The 20,503-nt window shown below is 52.6% G+C and overlaps 1 protein-coding gene across 1 annotated transcript in view; it reads left to right on the plus strand.

Moving 5' to 3' along the window:
* Positions 1-20,503, plus strand: part of CNTFR (ciliary neurotrophic factor receptor) — a gene marked incomplete at both ends in the record, with an annotated part of 206,615 nt that overhangs the window by 49,242 nt on the left and 136,870 nt on the right. Inside the window, one exon of the mRNA XM_082335574.1 lies at positions 1,327-1,431. Within this exon, the coding sequence (XP_082191700.1) occupies positions 1,327-1,431 (105 nt within the window). The remainder of the gene's footprint in view (positions 1-1,326; positions 1,432-20,503) is intronic.

The following is a 20,503-nucleotide window of genomic DNA, read 5'->3' on the forward strand; positions in this document are numbered from 1 at the left end:
GAGGCTTGGTGGGGAGGAGCCCTCTCCCCTCCTTGCCAGTCACTTGTCAGCTCGGGGGTGCCTGGCAGAGTGGGTTTTGAGTGATGGGGCGTTGCGGGTGTTGGGCTCGGGGCAGCTGGAGTTAAATTTCTCAGTGGCTGACACCTGACAAGCATGATAAATTGCGGCACACCATGGGCTGCCGGCATGACAAACGGTCCGCTTCCCTCCTTTTAAGCTCTGGGAAAACTTTTTAATTATTTCCCAGCACTTTGCAAATGAGGGTTTCTCCATCAGGCACCCAGCGGAGTTTGGGGGGGTTGTTTATTTATTATTTAGGTTTTGTGAGTGGGGGATGGATGGGGGTTGTAGTTTGGGTTTCTGTAGCATCCTCCTGCTGACTTGCCCAGGCTTTGGATGGGGTCCTGGGGAGGGCTCTGGCGAAGCTCGTCAGCTCAGGGTCGGGTGCTAATTAAAACCTGTGATGTTGCAGGCTTGGAGTCGCTGTCGCCCTTGGTAAAGCGTCTCCACAGGAGCAACTCCCAGACTTTCCTCTTGCCAGTGAAGTTTGGTTCCTATTTTTCATTTTTAATAATGCAGAACCGTAAGACTTCTTTTTCTCCTCAAAGCATTTAAAAAGGAGGGGGGAAGAGGGGGAACAACACAAGCTCAGCCACAAGAGCTAGATAATAAGCGCAGATCTTGACTGATAATTTGTTTGTCTAACACAAAAAGCATATTTGCTGCTATAACTGAAGGCACCGCTGGTTGCAGTAATGCCTCGGACTCCATCTCACTAGGCAGCATGTCAGATGTAGCACAGAAGGTCTCTCTCATGTTTCGAGTCCTCGGTGTCCGTGCTGCAAAGCCGTACGTGCGTGCTTTCCTCTTCACACTCCTGGGTTCAGTCAGATTGGCCTCTCCCTGCACGGTTTAACACGTGTGTGAGGCTTTGCAGGATTAGGGCTTAGGCAGCACAAGACCTCGTGGGCAAATACCTTGGTGCTGGGCTGACGTTTTAGTGCTGCTATGCTGTTTTGGCTGGGGAGCATTGCTGTCTGTCTGTAAAGAAGATCAGAGCTGCCCCAAGCTGCAGTATTTTTTTTCCCCTCTCCCCTTTCATGTCTCTAAATCGAAATAATTAAGCAAATGCGTGCTTTGGGGCTGGACTGTGATGCTCATGTGGGAGGGCTCTTCATCTAAACTAGCTTCATGTTTACACCGGTTACCCCCAGCTGTCAGGGCTGGAAAACAGATGCCCCCCTCCCTCGGTTGTCTTCTAAACCCAAAGCGATGACAGAGCTCTACCTGGTAATCTGACAGGTTGTCTCTTCTGTTTTGTTGAAGAAAATCCCAGATCTGAGCAGCGAGGGTTGGTCAAGCAGCCAGAAGAATCCCCTAGACGTTGATGAGAAATTGGGGACGCCCCAAGGACTCTGGACTGGTGGAGAGGTAAGAGGTGGGTTAAAACACTTGCTCACCCGTTTTGTCCTCGGTTGGCGTGCTCTGGGCCACCTGGCTGTGATGGGGCTGCAGCCCATGTGTCTTTTGGCTAGGATGGCATTTGTTAAAGTGTGGCAAAAGGCTGCTCCTGGCTCTGGTGTGTGAGCAGCCCCATGGCTGCTGTGCAAAGGGGGCAGGTGCTGACAGTGGTTATTTAGGTTATAGAGGGCCAGGTTTGGATGAACAGCTTGGAAAATTCATATGTCATGGTGTGGTGGCCTGACCCTGGCTGGACACCAAGTGCTCACCAAAGCCGCTCTATCACTCCCCTCCTCAGCTGGAGAGAAAATATAATGAAAGGCTCGTGGGTCGAGATAAGGACAGGGAGAGATCACTCAGCAATTACTGTCACAGGCAAAACAGACTTGACTTGGGGAAAAAATCTAATTTTTTACCAATCGAATCAGAGTAGGATAATGAGAAAATAAAAACTAAATCTTAAAACACCTTCCCCCCATCCCTCCCTTCTTCCCGGGCTCAACTTCTCTCCCGATTTCTCCACCTCCTCCCCCCAAGTGGCGCAGGGGGACGGGAATGGGGGTTGGGGTCAGTTCATCACACCTCTCTGTCTCTGCCGCTCCTTCCTCCCCAGGGGAGGACTCCTCACACTCTGCCCCTGCTCCAGCGTGGGGTCCCTCCCACGGCAGACAGTCCCCCACGCACTGCTCCAGCGTGAGCCCTTCCCAGGGCTGCAGTTCCTCACGAACTGCCCCAGCGTGGGTCCCTTCCACGGGGCGCAGTCCTTCAGGAGCAGACTGCTCCAGCGTGGGTCCCCCGCGGGGTCACCAGCCCTGCCAGCAAACCTGCTCCAGCCTGGGCTCCTCTCTCCACGGGGCCACAGGTCCTGCCAGGAGCCTGCTCCAGCGCGGGCTTCCCACAGGGTCACAGCCTCCTTTGGGTATCCCCCTGCTCCGGCGTGGGGTCCTCCACGGGCTGCAGGTGGATCTCTGCTCCAGCGTGGGCCTCCATGGGCTGCAGGGGGACAGCCTGCCTCACCATGGTCTTCCCCAGGGGCTGCAGGGGAATCTCTGCTCTGTTGCCTGGAGCACCTCCTCCCCCTCCTTCTGCACTGGCCTTGGTGTCTGCAGGGCTCTGCCTCTCACGTATTCTCACGCCTCTCTTTGACTGCAGCAGCAGGTTTTTTTTTTCCTCATTAAATATGTTATCGTAGAGGTGCTACCACCGTCGCTGATGGGCTCGGCCTTGGCCAGCAGCAGGTCCGTCTTGGAGCTGTCTGGCATTGGCACTGTTGGACACAGGGGAAGCCTCTAGCAGCTTCTCAGAGAAGCCACCCCTGTAGCCCCCTTAGCTACCAAAACCTTGCCGTGCAGACCCATTACACATGGACTGCACATAGGAGGCTTCTCCACAGAGAGCCTTCCCGCTTGAAAGCCCTTAGGACAACTCGGGGATGTGTGGTCTAACTGGGGTAGCAGAGGTCCTGTGGTGGCTGAGGTGCTCTGGAGCAGGTAAGTGTCACCCAGCCCTGCTTTGTGGTGGGAGGTGAGGTGCCACCTCTCACAGGCAAGCACAACTTCAAGCTTTCAGGCCTGCTGGGTGTTCTTTCTGCTTTCCTGCACGGGGAACTGCAGCATCACAGATGTGATGAACTTCCCTGGGCTCCGCTCTGTTGAAAAGGGCTGCATCCCCTTAGGAGACCACCACCATCACCAGCCACGGTCAAGGGATTGCCGCACCTCTGAGACCTGTTGCGTATGTGCATTGTATGGGGCTGTGATACGTGTTGGTTGAGGAGAGGTTTGGGGTCATCTTCTCCAAGCCATGGGGACGCTGGTGGAGCAGGGAAGGGGCCTGCAGATGGGGCTGCCCCGTTCGGGGATGCAGATCCTGCGGGGAGCCATGCTGGGGAAGCCAGTGCTTGCTGGTGCTGTGCTTGAGAAATGAAAATGATGAATTAAAATTTAACAAGTCTCTAAATGCCAGGCAAGGACATCTTAAGTGGGAATTGTCACCATTTGACTAGCACAGCCTCCCACTTAGCTAAAACTGCATGGCTTTAATTGCGTTGATCTTGGAAAAGCAATCGCTTACACTGAAGAGGAGAAACTGTTGGCTAAAATAGCATGAAGTGTCATGAGTTTTCCCTATACAGCTCCCCTGCCCTCTCCCCCCACATCGTGCTTCCCAGGGGTGTTCTGCAGCCCCTTTCACCCTGGATCGGCAGAGCTCTGTATCCTCTGAGCCACAGGCAAGGACAGAAAAGCTCCCTGTGTGCAAGGCTGAATGCGGGCTCTGGAGTTAAAAGCTCAAGGTTAAGGGACTGCAGGGGTGGGCAGCACCTGATGAAGCTGCAGTGGGGAGCAGGCAGGGGTCTGGACACGCAGGGATGCTCTGCAGCAGTGAAATCCTGCCCTCAGCATTGCCGGTGGTGGCATCTGTGGAGTGGTGTGGGATAAGGACCCCTTCCCTCCCTATCCTGAGTGTGGACCGGCCCGCCCACGGGACTCCTTGCAGCTCTGCAAATAGAGCAGCTCGAGGAGGGTACGTCACTAATAATACCAATTACTGTTACATGCTGCCTACAAGGTACACTGGCAGTAATGGGATCCGGGGGGATGAAATGAAAGCTATATAATATGGTGAGATAAATTAGCATTGTAAAATTAGCCATGGGTCTAGTCAGGGATCTGACAAATGTGTCGCAGCTTCGGTACAATCTCCGAGTGCTGCTGAATTGGATTTAGTGGCCCAGAGCAAAGCAGATGGGAGCAAGGGAAAAAAGAGTTTATGAGGGGTCTCCGTACACACATGCTAACGGTTAACGCTGCTTGTTTCTTCCTTGGCTTTGCTGAATGATACGTCCCCTGGCGCCCGCTCGTACGCAGCAGCGGAGAAATAAAAGCCCAGCCCCGTTGATGTGCTGTTGGAGTAGCTCAAGCCTGGCAGAGAGATGGGAATGGGGTTGGAGAAGCAGCAGCAGGCTGGTACTCCTGCTAGCCTTGGTGCCTCAGCTGCTGGTCCCTGCCCTGCATCACAGCTGTGGACTTCCTCGCCCAGGTTATCTTCGAGAGGGAGCATCAATGGGGTTTGGGTGGGATGTGTGGCAGGCGTTTGCACATGTTTTAGCCTTGTTGGGAGGGTAGAAAGCCAGTTTCTGCTTCCCGTATTGCAGCCTGACCTGTTTTCCCATGCCCAGCTGGGCTCTAGGGCCAAAAGATGGCTGGAGCAGGGAATCCTGCAGGCGGGGGCTTTGCCTGTTCAACAAGGGTGTATGGCCAACTCTTTCCAGTCCAGATACACACGCTATCCTTCCCCCTCTGAGGCAGAGGGTGGGAGCCAGGAGATGCTTTTCGTGCCTCATGGAGGCTGGGAGATGGATGTGGCCGGTTCCAGTGGGATCTGCTTCCTGGTGGCTCATTAGGACAGGCTCCGCCGGAGGGACGTGAACAGTCCTGCCCATGAGCCATGGATGGCTGGCGAGAGCCTCTTACGGATTTGTAAATGCAGGCTAATTGCATGTTTAATGGCTGACGCATTGCACAGGATCTAGGGAGCGACAGCCATGATTTAGGTCAGGTTTGATAAGGCATGTCATGTGGCTCACTTAATAGTAATAAAATAGGGGGAGGAAATTTCTGAATATGCTTTATGGTGTTCTGTGGTGGAGCTGGGGGGGCAGAGGGCTTGCAAGGGGGTCTGTGCAAGGCCTCTCCAAGTAGTGCCATGATGGTGCAAGAGGTATGGTGGGTATGTGGCAGATGTGTCTGCAGGAGAGGACCGGCTTGTCACGTCCCTGGGGATGAGACTGCAGAGGGCAGGCTGCCGCCCTGTGCAGTTCTGCAGCAGCACCAGGTTGAGTAACAGTTGCCCAGGGATCGTCTCAGCACTGTCTTGGGGCATTCCAAGGGAGCTGGGTGAACCTGTGTGCTGAGCCCGCGTGGATGGAGACCTGAGGAGACGAGCTCCAGTTTGTGAGAGGTCAGCCTGGCCTCTGCCAGCAGTCCCTGCGTCTTTTTGCTGCAAGCAAGGCATGAGGTGTAGTGGTGACACTTTTAGGGTATCTCAGACCCCAACCAGCCCCGGGGCTAAGTTGTCCTGGCAAAACCAACAGGGTGGTGAACTGCAGCAGCGGAGGGAGCCCCTTCCCTCGACTTTGCTGCCAGAGAAGCAGTGATGTGGGACCACAGCAGGGAGCAGCAGGACAATGAGCCTGCGGTTGGAGTGCTAGTAGTAGCATAAATAGGAATACAACTTCTCGGGTTCTTGTGCAGCAATGATATATCTTGTTTCTATTGACTTTCTTAAACCTCTAAAATACATTGTAGATTGATCTACAAATCTGCAAAAAGCACCTGTTTTTTTTAAAGTCTGAAGCAATTTTCTGCCTGCTCCTTGTGGTTGGCTCTGAACAGACACATGTTCTCTTGTCCTATTTGAGGCTGGCATGCTGCCATGGTGGTAGGAAGTTTAGTAATACTTGAGCTGGATCGATTCAAGCCCATTATCTGTGCTGCCTGGGACTTGATGGTGAAGGGGAAAAAAAAAATACTCTCCCCAAATGAATCAAAGCCCTGCGATAAGGACACACGGTTGAGCTCTATTTATAGATGGACAGATGTCTTGCCAAAGCTTTGCTGCTGTCACTTGGTTATGCAGTTTTTGAGTGTTTAGCAGTGTTTGGGTCTGAAGGAATCTGTTCTACCTTCTGGCTTAGGTGCATCCCTTTCAGGCAGAACCCGCAGTGGTACTGCTTCTAGGTGGGCTTTGTCCTTCCTCCAAGTAGAGACCTGCTTTTTAGATGGGAAGAATGAAGTGGCTAAGAGGTCTTGTAGGTGCTCGTGGAGTCAGCGACCAAGGTAAGGTTTGAGCAGCTATCTCTCATCTCGTTCTTGCATCTTTATAGACCCATAGGGACCCCGGAGGCCTCCAGAGCAGAACTGCCACCAATGCTACATCAGATCAGTGTGGCTGTTTAGCTGCGTGTTCACAGCTTAAGCATGGACACCTCCCATCTCCTGGGATACCTGGCCCTCAGCTGTGCCACCCTCCCAGCAAAGAGGTTTTTCTCCCTAAACCTCCCAAGCAGCAACGTGTGGCCACTGCCATGTTGAGTCTCATGCGTTTTCCTCCTTCATCAAATGCTGTCAAGGACATTTGAATCAGTACCAGCTATGCAAACTGCATGTTTGGAGTGGTTCCTTGGGCCAAGTTAGCACAGGTCTTGCAGTGTATGTACACGTGCATCTTCAGTGAGTGTATGTGTTTTGAGGGGATGGTGGAAAGGGTGGGGTGAAATGGGTTACCAACTCCAGATTCGGTTCCTGGCGTGAAGGAGCACCTGTGCTCATGTGGTAGAGTTGCTCTTCATTTCCTTCCCTATATTGCTCTGTCACAATAGTTGTGAAACTGGGAATGGGAGAAGGGCAAAGGCTTCACTCTGCCTAGCTTTGAGTGGTGGTGTTAAAGGTGTTGTGCTGGTTTTTCCTCAGTTACGATCCTAGGAAGCAGTGGCCTGATGTGACGTTGCAGCCACAGTTTTTCACAACAGACTTGCAAATCCATCCAGTTTGGAAGTGACCTTGGAGGTTTCAAGTCCAGCAGAGACTCCGCACTAAGCAGGAGACTTGAGACTGGACATGGCTGCTCAGGGCTTTATCCAGCCTGCTCCTGAAAGCCCTTGCGTATGGAAAGAGCATAGGCTGTTTGGGCCACTGTTCCAGTGCTGGCAGGATCTTGAGGGGGGAAAAGTTTCTGGTTGCATTCAGTGGGAACCTTTTGGTTTAGCTACTGTCCACTGTCACTCATCCTCTTGCTATATGTTGCTGAGAAGAGCCTGGCTCAGTCTTCTCAACAGCTCCTCTGGCCATCTGCTGAATTTGCTCTAGTTAATCAACATGTATCTCATCTTGGGGCTCCCAAAACTAGGAGCAATGTCTCGATGTGGTCAGAGTCCTGCGTGAGCTGCTGGCTGTGCCGCTGCTCCCGCAGCCCAGCGTGCTGTTGGCGCCCTTTGCCAGGGCAGGCAGCTGGCTCGTGCGGGGCTCGCTGCCTGCACAACCCATGCCGGCACAGGGTGGGTGTCCCTATGCCCAAGCACACCATGGCAACGGGCTGGAGATTTCACAGTAAGTGCTTCCCCCCCCCAGGCTTTGGTGGGTTGTGGCTGCAGGAGGGAAGGAGTTGTCCATGGGCAGGTTTGGGGACCAAGACCTGACTCTTTTTTTTTTGGTTTTTAACACGTCCTCTTGATCAGGTGCAGGATAGTTGCATGATGGCTTCTGGTGCGTGCCATTCCCAAGCCTGGGAGAAAGGAGATTTTTTTTTCCCCAGGGTGTTCATAATATGTTCATCTGCACGGCTTCTGCAGAGCGCTCTGAGCATCCCTTGCTCTCCGCTTGGTTTTAGTCTGTCTCCAGGGTGCTGCTTAGCTTCGCTCATATATTCCTCTGACGGGTGGGCAAGACAGGAAGCAAATACCTTTGTTACAAAACCACATATGGGCTTTCAACGAGTGATGACACTTCCCCAAGCTATCTGTCTAGTGAATGCACTTTCCCCTGCTTGTTTATATTCACAGGAGTGTTACTTAGCTGCTCAGGTGGGCCATAGATGTCAAGAAAGATGTCAGTGTCAGGAGAAGGCTTTAATGCAAGGCTTCCTGCTGTTCTGTGTGATGGGTGGTGGATGAGACCCCAATGTGCCAAGGAGCGTGGGTGTGGGAGAGGGACCGTCTGCTGGGTCTGGCACGGGAGCCGTGGCCCAGGGGAGAGGCAGCAGTAGTGCTGGAGGTGACTTTTTACAGCTGGCCTGGGATGCTGAGCTGCAGCGTGACTGAGATGATCATTCAGTAAATGAGGGCTCTGATGGAGGCAAGCAGTGTTTTCCAATTATAAAAGAAATAACCATCAGCAAGAGGGACTGTACTCCCTCTGAAACCGTTTCAGATGGTGTCACGGCTCCTGGAGGACCATGGTGGTGGATGCCCGATGCTCTGCGCAGTAGAGCTGGGGATTGTGGGGCCACAAACGTGGGGTGCATTTGCCTGGGGTGGGAGCTGCCCCACTGAGTCCTGGCTCTGACCCATGGGGAACTGTTGTCAGCCCAGAGGTGGGCATATGGCTGCATAAAGCGGGGACCTGCTGCATCAGATGGAGGGGGAAAAATGCAGACCTACCTCCTCGTGGTCTGCCTTATTGCCCAAGGGGAGTGGGTGCTGGTGGGATCCACTGGAGGAGCTGTTCAGCTGCGATGGAGATGGGCAGGATCCCACATCGGGGTGGGAAGAGAAGCAAGGGGCTCAGCTGCATGCACCTGGATCCCTTCCATGGCCATGGTGCTCCCAGGGTCCTGTTTGCTCAGCACCAGCGAGGCTGTTCATTGCGGAGGAAGACTGCAGCGCTGATGGCACCCCTTAGCAATGTCTATTGTATTATTTTTCCCTTTAGGATGAAAGGGAGCTCTGGATAGCTCTAGGAAGCCTCCACTGAGGCCCCATGTCTCCAGGGCAATTTGCAGCACACACCAGCCCCCCAGCATTCGTTACAGCCCCTAATGAGGACAGCTCAGTGCTGCCCTTCAGTAAGATCACATATTACCAGCCCCTTTTTCTTTCTCTTGCCCTAAATTGTTGCACTTTACATCGAAAAGGAGGGGCATGCACGTGGGGGCCAGCACAATTTATGGATCAGAGATTTATATGCCGCTGCGACGCTGTATTTTTTCCCCACAGTGACACTTTATTGCCACAAATTACCAAACAGGCAAGGTTACGCGAGTGACAGCAGGCAGAGCTGTAAAGGACAGGAACAAACGGCAGCAGGAAAAGTACCCAGAGGAGAGGGGGAGGTCGGGCACCAGGCAGAAATAAAACAAGGGGGGAGGCGGGACAAGCGTCAGAAATCATCTTGCTTTGCCGCGGGATGCGTGGGTGAAGCCTGGGAATCGGTGTGCCATCTCCGGTACATGGGCATGCCACGGGGTTGGGAGAGCGGCTGGTGGTCTGAATTGGGATGCTGTAAATCCTTGCTTCCCCCCCTCCCCCGCCCTTACAAAGCTGCTAGGTGGTTCTGCAGGCTGCTTTTTGCTGGGGGAATTGCAAGTTTTTAGTTGCTGAAGGTTTTTCCCTGTATGCTCGGTAGTGTCAGCAGGGAGAAGCATCGTTAGAAAGTGAGACTTTATCTTCCTTCTAAGCTCCCTTCATCCCTAGCAGTGTTCAACCCATGGTAGGGGTGCTTGGGGAAGTGGTGGTGTCCCTGTACTTTCCTCCACGCCAGCAATCAGTAAAACCCTGAAGCGACCTGAACCATACAGGCAGACAGACCCAGCTCCCCAGAGGTGGGAAGCAGCAGACTCTCATCTTGGGCTGGCTGCAGTCTTGTTGTCATCCCAACCATGGCACCAGTGGTGCTGGAGTCAGGGCCACTCTGGGCAAATCCCAGGAGAACCAGGACTCCCATGAGAAAGTTATTTGCAGTCTTGTTTTCTCGGCTTGGTTTTCAGTGCTCTGCCTATGCACTGTAGGGACAGTCGGGTCATCTCCTGGCTTCGTTTGGACTTCAGGCTTGGATCTGGAGGCTGAAGGCTAGTGGCATCAATTTTTCTGCCTCCTTGGTAGAGGGAGGGAGGTGCTGGGAGGTGGGCAGCATTCTGAGGGTTAATAAGAGGTGTTCTGCCTTGCAAGTGGTTGCTGTATTTCCTTGCTTTATAATTGTGGGGGGAGGGAATGTCCCAGGCTTGCCCTTTGTGGGAACAGGATGGTCACCTATGGCTATCTATATTAATACATTCAAAATACATGATGGTGTGTGGGGGACAAGCACTGGTCCTTTGGCAGAGGGGCATTCCCTTTGCTGCCGAGTGTCTGCGGCAGCCCTGCTGCGACACGCTTCAGCTTTGGTTGAGCGACTCCGTCTGCGCCCACTCACCCAAGTTAGATCAGCTTAACTTCAAACGAATGTAAAATCTGAAAGGCTCGAGATTGGCGGAGGTATTAAGGCTGCCTTTGAGCTGGGGATGCTACTCAAAGCTGCCGGGGAGCTGTCACTCTATTGTTCTCGCAACAAAACGCTACCGGAGGAGCTGAGAGCCGTAGAGGCTCTGGAGCCACAGCCAAAATTGCATTTAACTAGCAGAAATGTGCTACAGCTGTGGGGCTCGCTACACCAGCCCAAGGGAGATCCAGCACCGCTGTGTGCACCCTCCCTGGCAGCAAGACGGAGGGGGTTCACGTCGCCCTTGCACCACGATGGACCATTGCACAAGGCAATTTGACTTGTCTGTTCCTGTACTTGTAGAAGATAATTTCCCTTGAATCCCAATGCCATAAGCCAGGTATTTAATCTTGCTTGAAGGGAGCATGTCTAACGCACGCAGGGCATCACAAACAATAGTAAGCAATCAATAGGCTAAATCCTGAGGTCTCTTACCCAGACTTTGCTGGAGTAAAGGTTGACAAAGTGCTGAGTAGTTACTTGAGACTTCAGCCCTGCATTGAGGGCAGGAGAAGTGATTGACTGATTTATTGATGATGCATTTCGCTATGAATCTAATCTGTCTGTTCGTCACAAATGCTCATTTGAGCATAAATCCTGGGCTGCCGTGAGCAGATAGCTTCTTCTGCAGCAGAGCTGGGCAAAAAGATTTCAGATGAATGGCTTATTTGGTGAAAAATAGTTTTGGATCAGCGGGAATAGCTTGTGTTTCTGTGTTGTGCTTGGCAAATAGCCTCAGCAGAAGAAAGTGAAAGCCCACTTGTGAAAAAGATCAAGCGCTGGGTTTTGACATGATGTTTAGATCTCCTTTCAAACCAGTTTTAGGTTTTCTTCCCAAATCAAAAAGCCAGCCGAGTTTCACAAGATCCCTCTGAAACCCTTTTTCCTCGCCCTCTGTGCCTGGCTTCTGCAGCGAAGCAGCGAAACGTGGCACTTCTTAAACCTGGCGCTGACTCGCTGCGAACCCATACTTCATTTATTTTTAGTTCACCCAGCGGTGTGAAGGCTCAGCCGCTGGCGGGCATTCATTTGGTGCTGCTAAGCTGGGTGCTGGGACGTGTAAGGCTGTGGAGGGGCAGCTCTCGCACCCTTGGGTTTGCTCCCACGCCAGGGAACTGGGCTTATCCTGCCTTGACGGACCCATGGAAGGTTTGGGGAAGGCGTCACAGCCAACAACAGCTCATCCCCCATGCAAGGTTAGGTAAAGCATTAGCTGTTCCTGCAGCAAAAGAGTGTGCAAGCCCTTTGGAGGTGTCCTATGGAATAACCTTCACCCCAAAGCCTCAGCAGCTGGGACATGGCTCACTTGCTCCCCTCTTCTTGAATAATCATCCTTTTTTTTGATCCCTTAAACTGAGTAGCTTCTTATTAATTCAGGAATTAAAACCATGCTACTCTATCATCTCCAAGGCTGGTTTTTTTTCCCTTGTACTGTTGATTCTTCTTTGTTTTGAGCCCGGCTGCTGCTTGCTACCTCTGCTGCAGCTCCTGGAGCCTGTGCTCACTGTTGCAGCGCATGGATACGCCTGCGGTAGGTGCCGTAGGAAACCGCTCAGACAGATTTGTGCCTGTGTATATGCCTCTCTAAGTATTTCCCATTAATTAATGGACACTGGAGTCTGTTGTCTGTAACGAGCGCTCACTGGCGGGTGATAAATTGCTTGTATGACAAGATGGCAGTGAAAGCTGGGCAAGCCACGGCTGTCGGTGCTGGGTTTGGGAGCAAGAGGTGAATGTCAGTCAATATCTGGATGGGAAGAGGGGTGGTGAAAGCCCAGCAGCCAAATGCGAGATCCCCAGGCTATCCTGTCTGCTCAAGCTGGAAGAGCCCTCGCTGTGGGCTCCAGCAAACGGGCAGTGATCCTGCGCTGGACCGTACAATTGCCTAGCAAACCCCAGCCTCATTGCTGCTTTTTGGTGTGGAGGGAGGAGGAGAAAGGGGCTTGCACCATGGTGGCCACACCTGCTCCACAGGGATGCTGGCTGGAGCTCAGATGGATGCACTCAGAGCAACCCCTCCCAACCCAGGCTGGGTTTTGCTGCCTCCCGCACCCCAAAGAAGAAGGGACTGTGTGCACCTGGGATCTGTGCTCCAGCAGTGCCATGGCTTCCAGCAAAACCTGCTTGGCAGCCAAGTCCCTTGCCGTGGTGCCAGCACCGGACACCCCTGGCATGCCTCGCCTGCTGGCACCACCGTGCGAACAGTGGCATGAGGCTTGGCTGGGCACCTCTGTGCAAGACCAGTGTTTTTTGGTGGCCTCACTGGGCAGCATTTGTGGAAGCAACTGTGTCTATACCACCAGCAACTGGGTCTTAAACCACCAGCAAGTGATGGTTGAGGTGCCGTGTCACAGAGCGATACGAGGCTGAACCTTATGGATGTGCTGGAGCACAGGGCTGGGTGTGATGGGTACGAGTTGCTGGTATTCATAGCCTCTTCAGTTGTAGTCCCGTACCAAACCCAAAGCAGTGGAGACCCATCCCAGGGAGGCAGTGCCGGCACCAAAATCTGCAGCTTCCAGGGAAGCAGGCATGGACTGAGACTGATTCTTGCTGCATTCCCACTGGGACTAATCCCTGATGCATCCTTCTGGAGCACACCATGCAAGCTATGCACTGTAGGTCCATCTCCATTTTGGCTGGCACTCCGAAGCTGAGGTTCAGTCACCCGTTGTGCTCATTAGGACTGCAGCAGTCAGAGCAGGGATCCTGCTTGGAAGGATAGTGTGGGTGCTAGGCACCCCGTGGGATCTCCTCTGCCATGGGACCTGTCAGTCTTCCCACAATACAGGAGGAGTAGTCTGCATTTACTGGGGAACTGAATTATCTGGTTCCCTGAGTGGGGAAAATAATAATAATAATAAAAAAAGTGCCTTCCACTAGGTCATGAGCCATTACCTCGAGGGGCCCTTCATCAGCTGATGAATTCTACTTAATAAAATAAATACTGAGAGAAAATGTAATTGGATTTCATTTATTACCCAGTTCCGCCTAGCAGCCCCAGATTATACAAAAGCAATTAGAGAAAGCTCTCCATTAATAGCTATCTTCAAGCCGCCCAATGGGCTCATTCCATCAAACCTTCTGGCTCGTGTAATTTCCTTTCTTGGAGCTCGCTCCTGGCTGGGGGAGGATGCGGGGTGCGCAGCTCCATTGCCAGCGACCTGTAAACAAAAGCAGCCCTGTCTGTAACGCTTGCACAGGCATCGTCTTCCCATGTGTGTGGCTCTGCCAAAGGGTCTCCTAGTTTGGGGCGAGCAGCCAGAGCACCTGGGCAGTTTGGCTGTGGACTAGGGCTTGGTTGTGCCTTCCCTGGGCTTCAGAGCATCCTTCCTCCACTTCGCATTGCCATGCAGTGAATGTGTCTGTGCTGCTTGTCAGTGGGTATGCAAGGTCCCACAGCAGCGTAATGCTGTCCACTTTGGGATGCAGCTGCTTCTCTGGTGCTGATCTTTCCTCTAAAGCCAGCAGGTTGCATAGCAGCTTCTGTCTCTGCTAGCTTATAGGGACACAGCAGAATACTTCTGCTTCCTTGCTTTTTTGCTAGGAGCTGAAGGAGGGACTGGGACAGCTTGCTAATGTTGGGCAGAGGAGCATGTCTCATCGCATCTCTCTGAAAGTCTTATGGCAACACAGGGAAGCATGTTTGAGGCCTGTCACAGGGCAAGGACAGATGTCTGGCACGTGTGTTGTCACTGAGGACAATGTGCAGGTTAATCTACAGCAGAGGCTTAGACTGGTATCTTTGCTCCTAATCCCTGTTTACAATGGTGGATGAGGAAAGACAATTATGGTGGGGATGGCTTGCCGGCGGCGAGATGCTGATTGATCCTGGTGCGTGGTCAGTGAGGAGTGGTCCAGCCTGCGGGGTGGAAGTAGGAAGGGAGATATGGGGTGTGTGTACAGTAGTGAGAGGGTGCAGCCTGTATACTTGCAGCCGTAGAAGAAGCTTATCCAGCCATGCTGCCTGCTTTTGGGTCAGTCTCATTTTTTGCGGGGGGCTCTAAGGACTATCTCAGCAGATGGATGGAGAGGAGGGATTTTGAAAGTTGGTCCCTTTGCAGGATGGAGAGGGGGAAAGGCTTGGGGGGCCAGAGAGGCACTAGGCTCCTGCCTGGGGGCGGTTGTCATCACCCCGAGGAGAAGCCAGCGCCCTTTCTCAGCTCAGACAACCGACCCTGTTGGTGGTTTGATGGAGCCAGAGTGGTTCAGCAGGGATGTGCCAGCCCCCCTCCTATGTGGGAATCTGCACTTGGCTCAGGCATCTTTGATCTCCCCTGCCACGAATGCGCTCCCTCCCTCACTGCCTTTTGCTGTCACCTTTCCTGGCTCACTTCTTGTCCTCTTCCTTTTGTGTCTCCATTGGCCTCTTTGTCCCCGGTGCAGCGTGCGGGCAACAGGAACAGCACGGCTGGGAAGGAGCTGATCTTTAGATTCAGACAAGAAGCAACATAAGGCATAATGCAACCGGAAAGGTGCGGGCAGATGGAGAGGTGCGGCAAGAATATGTGGCTCTTTATCTTCGTTACAAGGCTCATGTCTGTGGTCTTGTTTCTGTGCTGCTTGCCGGCAAGGGAGGGATGGCCAGCGAGCAGAGATGTGTGGGGAGGGTTTTGTTTGCAGGTGGCAAGGGTTATTTCTGCTGGGTGGTGAGGCAGAGAAAAGCAAAAAGGAGTTTCTTAGGGGAAGCGAGCATGGGAGCATGGGGACACAGGAGGGTGATGCGATGGAAGACCCAAAAAGGACAAAGGGGGATGCTCTCCTTGATGCACCACTGGGAAATGCCTTGCAAATGCAAACTGTCTGTTCACCGTGGGTGCTCTGGAGAAAGGAGAAGTGAAGGGGGGTGTTTGAGAGCATGAGAAGGGGACTGGTTGATGCTGGTGTAACTGCGGAGGCGGGGGATTTGTCTTGGCTGGCGAGATCGAAGGTCGTATGGGGCCACCTTGCTCACAGAGGGAAGAAGTAGAGCATGAGCTGATGAAACTGCGGGTCTGAGAAGAGGGCTGAGGTGTGCAAGAAGGGGGACACCTTTCTAGCATGAAGTGAAGGACGTGGAAAGATCAAACACGGGCTGTTGGGCTGGCACCAGCAAAGCAGCAGCTTGTCTTTGGCCTGGCAGAGAGGAGGGTCTCGGGAGGTAACCTTGGGCTCAGCTCTGAGATGACAGGACAAGCTCTGAAAGAAGCAAACCCATCCTCCAAAGAACAGAGAAGACCTCAAAACCATTTTTTCCAAGCCAGCCAAATTCAGTCACCACATGAAACCTTCATTTTTCATCTCGTTGTTTATTTTTCACAGGGGGCTTTTATTTATACCCCCTTAACATCCGTGCCGTTAAAGCAGCCTTATTAGGATGCTGCCCTTCACCAAGGAACTCTGCTCTCGAAAAAGAGCATTAAAGATTCAACAAATAGCTGAGAATTGGGATTGATCCTAACCTCCCATAAATGGGAGTACCTTCCCCCATTAATCAGCCTTGGTTTTCACTTACAGGATGATGGCCTCAGTGCTACACTTCTTCAGGACTAAAAGCACGTTAAATATTTATCACAGCTGAGTATTCACTTCCCCCTCTATTGCCAACTAAGATCCACTGCTTAAGCCTGCGTCGGCTTGACAGGTTGCATAGTGAGGTGGCATGCCATTAGGAAACCTCTTGTGCCAACGTGCTCCACTCATTTGCTGCGCTAAGCACGGAGAGATGGTGGCATCTCTCATCTTGAAGCATGGTCAGCATGGGACTCTATTATAAAGTCTCTCCGCTGGTATTTGCACTAGTAAATTAAACTTGCTTGGGTTTGCTCTCTAGCAGAGGCTGGAGCAACCACGCTCCTCCACATCTCCTTTAACCTCAAAAATAGGATTATTGCATCCAGACCACTCCGCGGGAGCAGCCCATGGTCTGTGCAGAGGCTTTGCCCCATGCCAGGGACTGCGTTCGCAGTTCAACGCATGGCTGTTCGCATTGCAGCGCCCAGAAAGGTTTCCCAGCTTACGGCCATGTGCATGGCTCCTGTGTCATCCTCCCATGCTGAAAGGATGCCGGCAGTGCTCTGCGTTTCCCTGGCGTGCTGGGAGAGAGCTTTTATTGCCTTGCAAGGCTTGAAATGACGGCAGGGTGTTTAGTGGTCCAGTTGGTCTGAACATATGCAAGTACGTCCTTGGTAATTGTGCCAGGTGTGCCGTAGCATTTTGGAGAGCGGCTATTTTAGGAGCATCTCTGAAAGCTGCCTTTCCTTTTTGCTCTCCGGTCTTGTGCCAGCATTTCTCAAAAACTGTCTCTGACTTTGAGAGTTGCTGATAACCTTCAGAGGCTGGAAAAGGCATGGGCTGCTCCACACCGGTGCCCTGGGGTGCTGCTGCGAGCAAGCCCTGAGCTCTCCCCAGCTGTGATGCTCCTGCCCTGTTTAGCTGCTAAGCAAAAGCTCCCTGCGATGCTGGAGTTTTGCTTCTGCACCGGGCTCAGGGCAGACTCCACTTGGCCAACTCCAGCAGCTGAGATTAAGCTGTTGTTGCTGGGTTAGCGCTTATTTTTTTAATATATTTAACTTGTTGGCATCCTCGTGATGCATCTCCCTGTCTTCACGCCGCCCCCATCACCCCCAGTTTGAGTTACTGATGTGCGCAGCCTTGTTATAGCCGTTTACACGTACAGGCGCACAATGTGTTTCATTATCCTTGTATCAAACTTGTTTTGCTGCTGTCACGCACCAGAAAAGTTAAACACGTCTGATCAAAGGCATGTAAACACAGCTTCAAAACAAATGCTCTTGAGTCCTGCCAAAAGCACAGAGCTGTCTCTGAGCAAACCCCATCTCGTATTCCCCCGCCTGCGCCTCCCGCTCCTTCTCTGAGCGGGTGTGCAATGCCGCCTGGTCTCAGAGAGCCTTGTGGGCTGCTGTTTGCAGTGTGGAAGGGTTGTCCACTGGTTGAGCAAACTTTAGTGGAGTTTTGCACTGAGCGAGGCACCTGGGGAGGCGGAGAGCAGAGCCTTGGCCATGGGACGGGAGGGAAAAACTTGCTGCATCTTTGCACGTGCAAGATGGCAAACCCCAACAGCCTGTGCTTTGCAACATGCTGCAGCTCTGGTGGGTCTAGGGAGAGGAAAGCATGATAGAAGTTGGCTGGAAATAAAAGTGCTGAGTGTTTTTTCCAGGTCTCCTGTGGGGCTCCGGCTGGTGTGTTACCTTCAGGGGGAAGCTGCAGGACCAGGAGCACGCTCCCAGGGCTGCCGCTGCCTGCGCTCCCAGGGCATCTCTCTGGGATTGGGGCTCTGCTGGAAGTGGAGGCAGCTGGTTGCATCCCTTAAACCCCTCTCATCGTAAGCGGGATGAGGTGGGCTGGGCAGAGGGACTGGGCCTGGCACCAGACCAGGAGCTGCTTCTGCTCTGCCCCATTTCCAGCCCTGGTTGGGCAAGGAAGGGTGAGGTGAGACTTGCACCCCTGGCTCAGGGGCCCTGATGTCAGTTGATCTCCCATGAGATTGCTAAATAGTGGGGGATGCTCTCAGTATCTGTAGTTACAGACAAGTCAGGTTTTCATCTTATTCCCGCCTCTGGGAGGGCTAGACGTGCATCTTAAACAGGAAAGGAAATACGTAGGCTTTTGCAGCTTCCGAAGGCAGGTGTTTTCAGAAAACACTAGCTTCTTTCAAATCTGCCAAGAACCTATTCACAGCTTGGCTACGGGCATGACCAGAGAATAGTTTGGGAATTCATGAGCCTGTGAACTGACCCGGACTCTGCAAATGAGCTGCCCAAGGTCTTTGCCAAATGCCTTTGAATAATGGACGTGTCAGAACCAGATGGGGTTGCAAATGGCGGGTTATTAGTGCCTGCTGCCTGTGCCAAGCGGTGCCATGCGTGTGTGCAAGCACGCGGTGCGAGTGGCACTGCTACATGCAGGGCTCGTCCTGGGAGCAAGGGTGGGTGAAGTGGCCGGGTTGCTGCAGGTAAGATGTTCGGATGGGTCTCTTTCAAAGAGCCTAATTGTGCTAATGGGGGAGATAAAAACTCAATCGTCCCCTCACATTGCTGCTGGACAGTCCTGGGTAGGCTGTGAAATGCCCGGCAGGCAGTGGGGATATGGTCAGAGGTTAACAACAGTGTCAGCCTTCATAAATCATCCCTAATGAGACTTGGGAAAATGTTGGGTTGGAGCCTCTGATGCATGGCTGCGCTGAGTTGTCTTTCCTTTACATCGGGCTTTTTTCCTGTTTGGTTTTTAGGGTTATTTGGGTGAAACCTTTGTGCGGCTGAAGGTGTTGGAGGCTTTCTCACTGCTTCAGGTGATGAGGGGTCCTGGGCTCTGCCCAGCTCCCGTTCCTGGCAAGGGCTGGCTGATGTGCTGCAGACTAAATAAATTTTCCACCTTTTTTTGTTCCCAAGGAAGTAGTTTGTGCATCTCTGGGGTGCCAGAAATCGTGGGGTGGAGGGTATTGCCCAGGTCTTGGTGCAGAGGAGCAGCACGCCATGTGCTCGCGGGTATTGCTTGATGACACTGGGGTTGGGGTGGCTCTGGGTAGAGCCCAAGTCACATAGCCTGGCTGAGCCAGCAATGCCTGCGGGCAGTGTCCTGCTCAGCCGCTGGACAGCCAAACGGCTGCAGGGACCTTCGCTCGAGGTGTCCTCCCAGTTCTTCTCACCAGCATGGGGAACACGTTATGGGAATGCTGTCAGGTCCAAATGCTTTGCCTGGGAGAAGACCATCCAGGAAGTGGGACCCCAAATAAGAGGCTTGCAAGGTGGGAAGAAGCAGCAGAAAGGAGGTTATTGAGGTCCCCACCAAAGGCCACCTCTGGGGCTGGCGGTGGTGGGCTGCTCTAGACCGTGTGTGGTCCCTGCGAAAGCTGCCAGCCACCGACAGGGACACTGGGAGGAGTGAAGCAGGGTACAGTGAATATTCCCTCAGACTTATTATTTATAAAGTATTGTCACAGCCCTGGAAGTGTTGGGACTCTCAGAAAAGCTGTAGGAATGTACTAATTAAAGAACACAATGGGAATGTAAATTGGGAAAGATCCCCAGGGGGAAGCAGCGCTGGGGGGAGCTAATTTGCCAGTCCCCACTCCTCCCCTGCAAGCTGGCTGAGACACTGGGGTAATTAAGGAGGAATTTGAGTGTTAAATATAATCTGGAATTGTGTTTTTGGCTTTTTTTGTAATTGGTTTATTTTTCTCTTGGGTAACTGTGTTTCCAATTCTGTAATTGGGACTTTAACCCTCTGCTCTGCTACAGTAAGGGCTGGTTTTTAGTGCTTGTTTGGTGTTGAAAACAGATCCAGGTGGCTTTGCCAGCACCAAGGTGGCAGGTCGCCTCCTTGGAAGTGGTGAAGCTGGATGGAGTGGTCCCACAGGTGGTACTGTGGGGATCTTTGCAGCCCAGAACAAATTTGGGAGGCTCCCGGAGGTTCGCTTTGGGGGCTGCTATAGCTCCAAACTGGTGTGATGAAGGAGATGTGGCACCAGGGCAGGGCTATCCAGACCCAATCTGATAAGAGCCAGTCCCTGGCTTTGATATAAAATATCGGTTGTCAGAGCCATCTCCTGAAGTCCAACCTAAGAGTAAGGCTTTTTTGGTTGGTCTTTTTGCCTGCCCATTTCTCTTCTGCGTGGTCTGGCTTACTCTTTTGTGCTGTTTTGACTCGTCTTGCCTTGCTCAGGAAATATGTGTGTTTGGTATCATTTGACCTGTGGCCAGTAGGGTAGTGGCTGTGATGTGTTTGTCTTTTTCTGTAAACTTCTTTTATACAGTCCAGGGCCAGAAGGCAAATGAGGAGACTCCGTCAGGGATGCAAGGTGAAGTAAGGACACGCTGAGGCTACGGTGGTCAGCGAGGCATGACTATCAGCTCATGTGCTGCTTGGTGTTGGGTTTGTGGGTCAGCTGTGTCCCTCTGGCCAGGTTTGCAGTTGAGCAAAGGGTTTGTGTTCTTGGGTTTGGTTTTTTTTGGTTTCCGTCATCTTGAGCGGACCCTTTAGAGCGGTTTTCATTGGAAGGTGTCCTCAAAGCTTGTAGAAGGGCTTTGAGAAGAGAAGCTGGCGTGACTGCAGCTGGGATTTCGTGTGAT

The sequence above is a fragment of the Platalea leucorodia genome (genome assembly GCF_965183815.1).
Source record: "Platalea leucorodia genome assembly, chromosome: Z".
Classification (NCBI taxonomy): Eukaryota; Metazoa; Chordata; class Aves; order Pelecaniformes; family Threskiornithidae; genus Platalea; species Platalea leucorodia.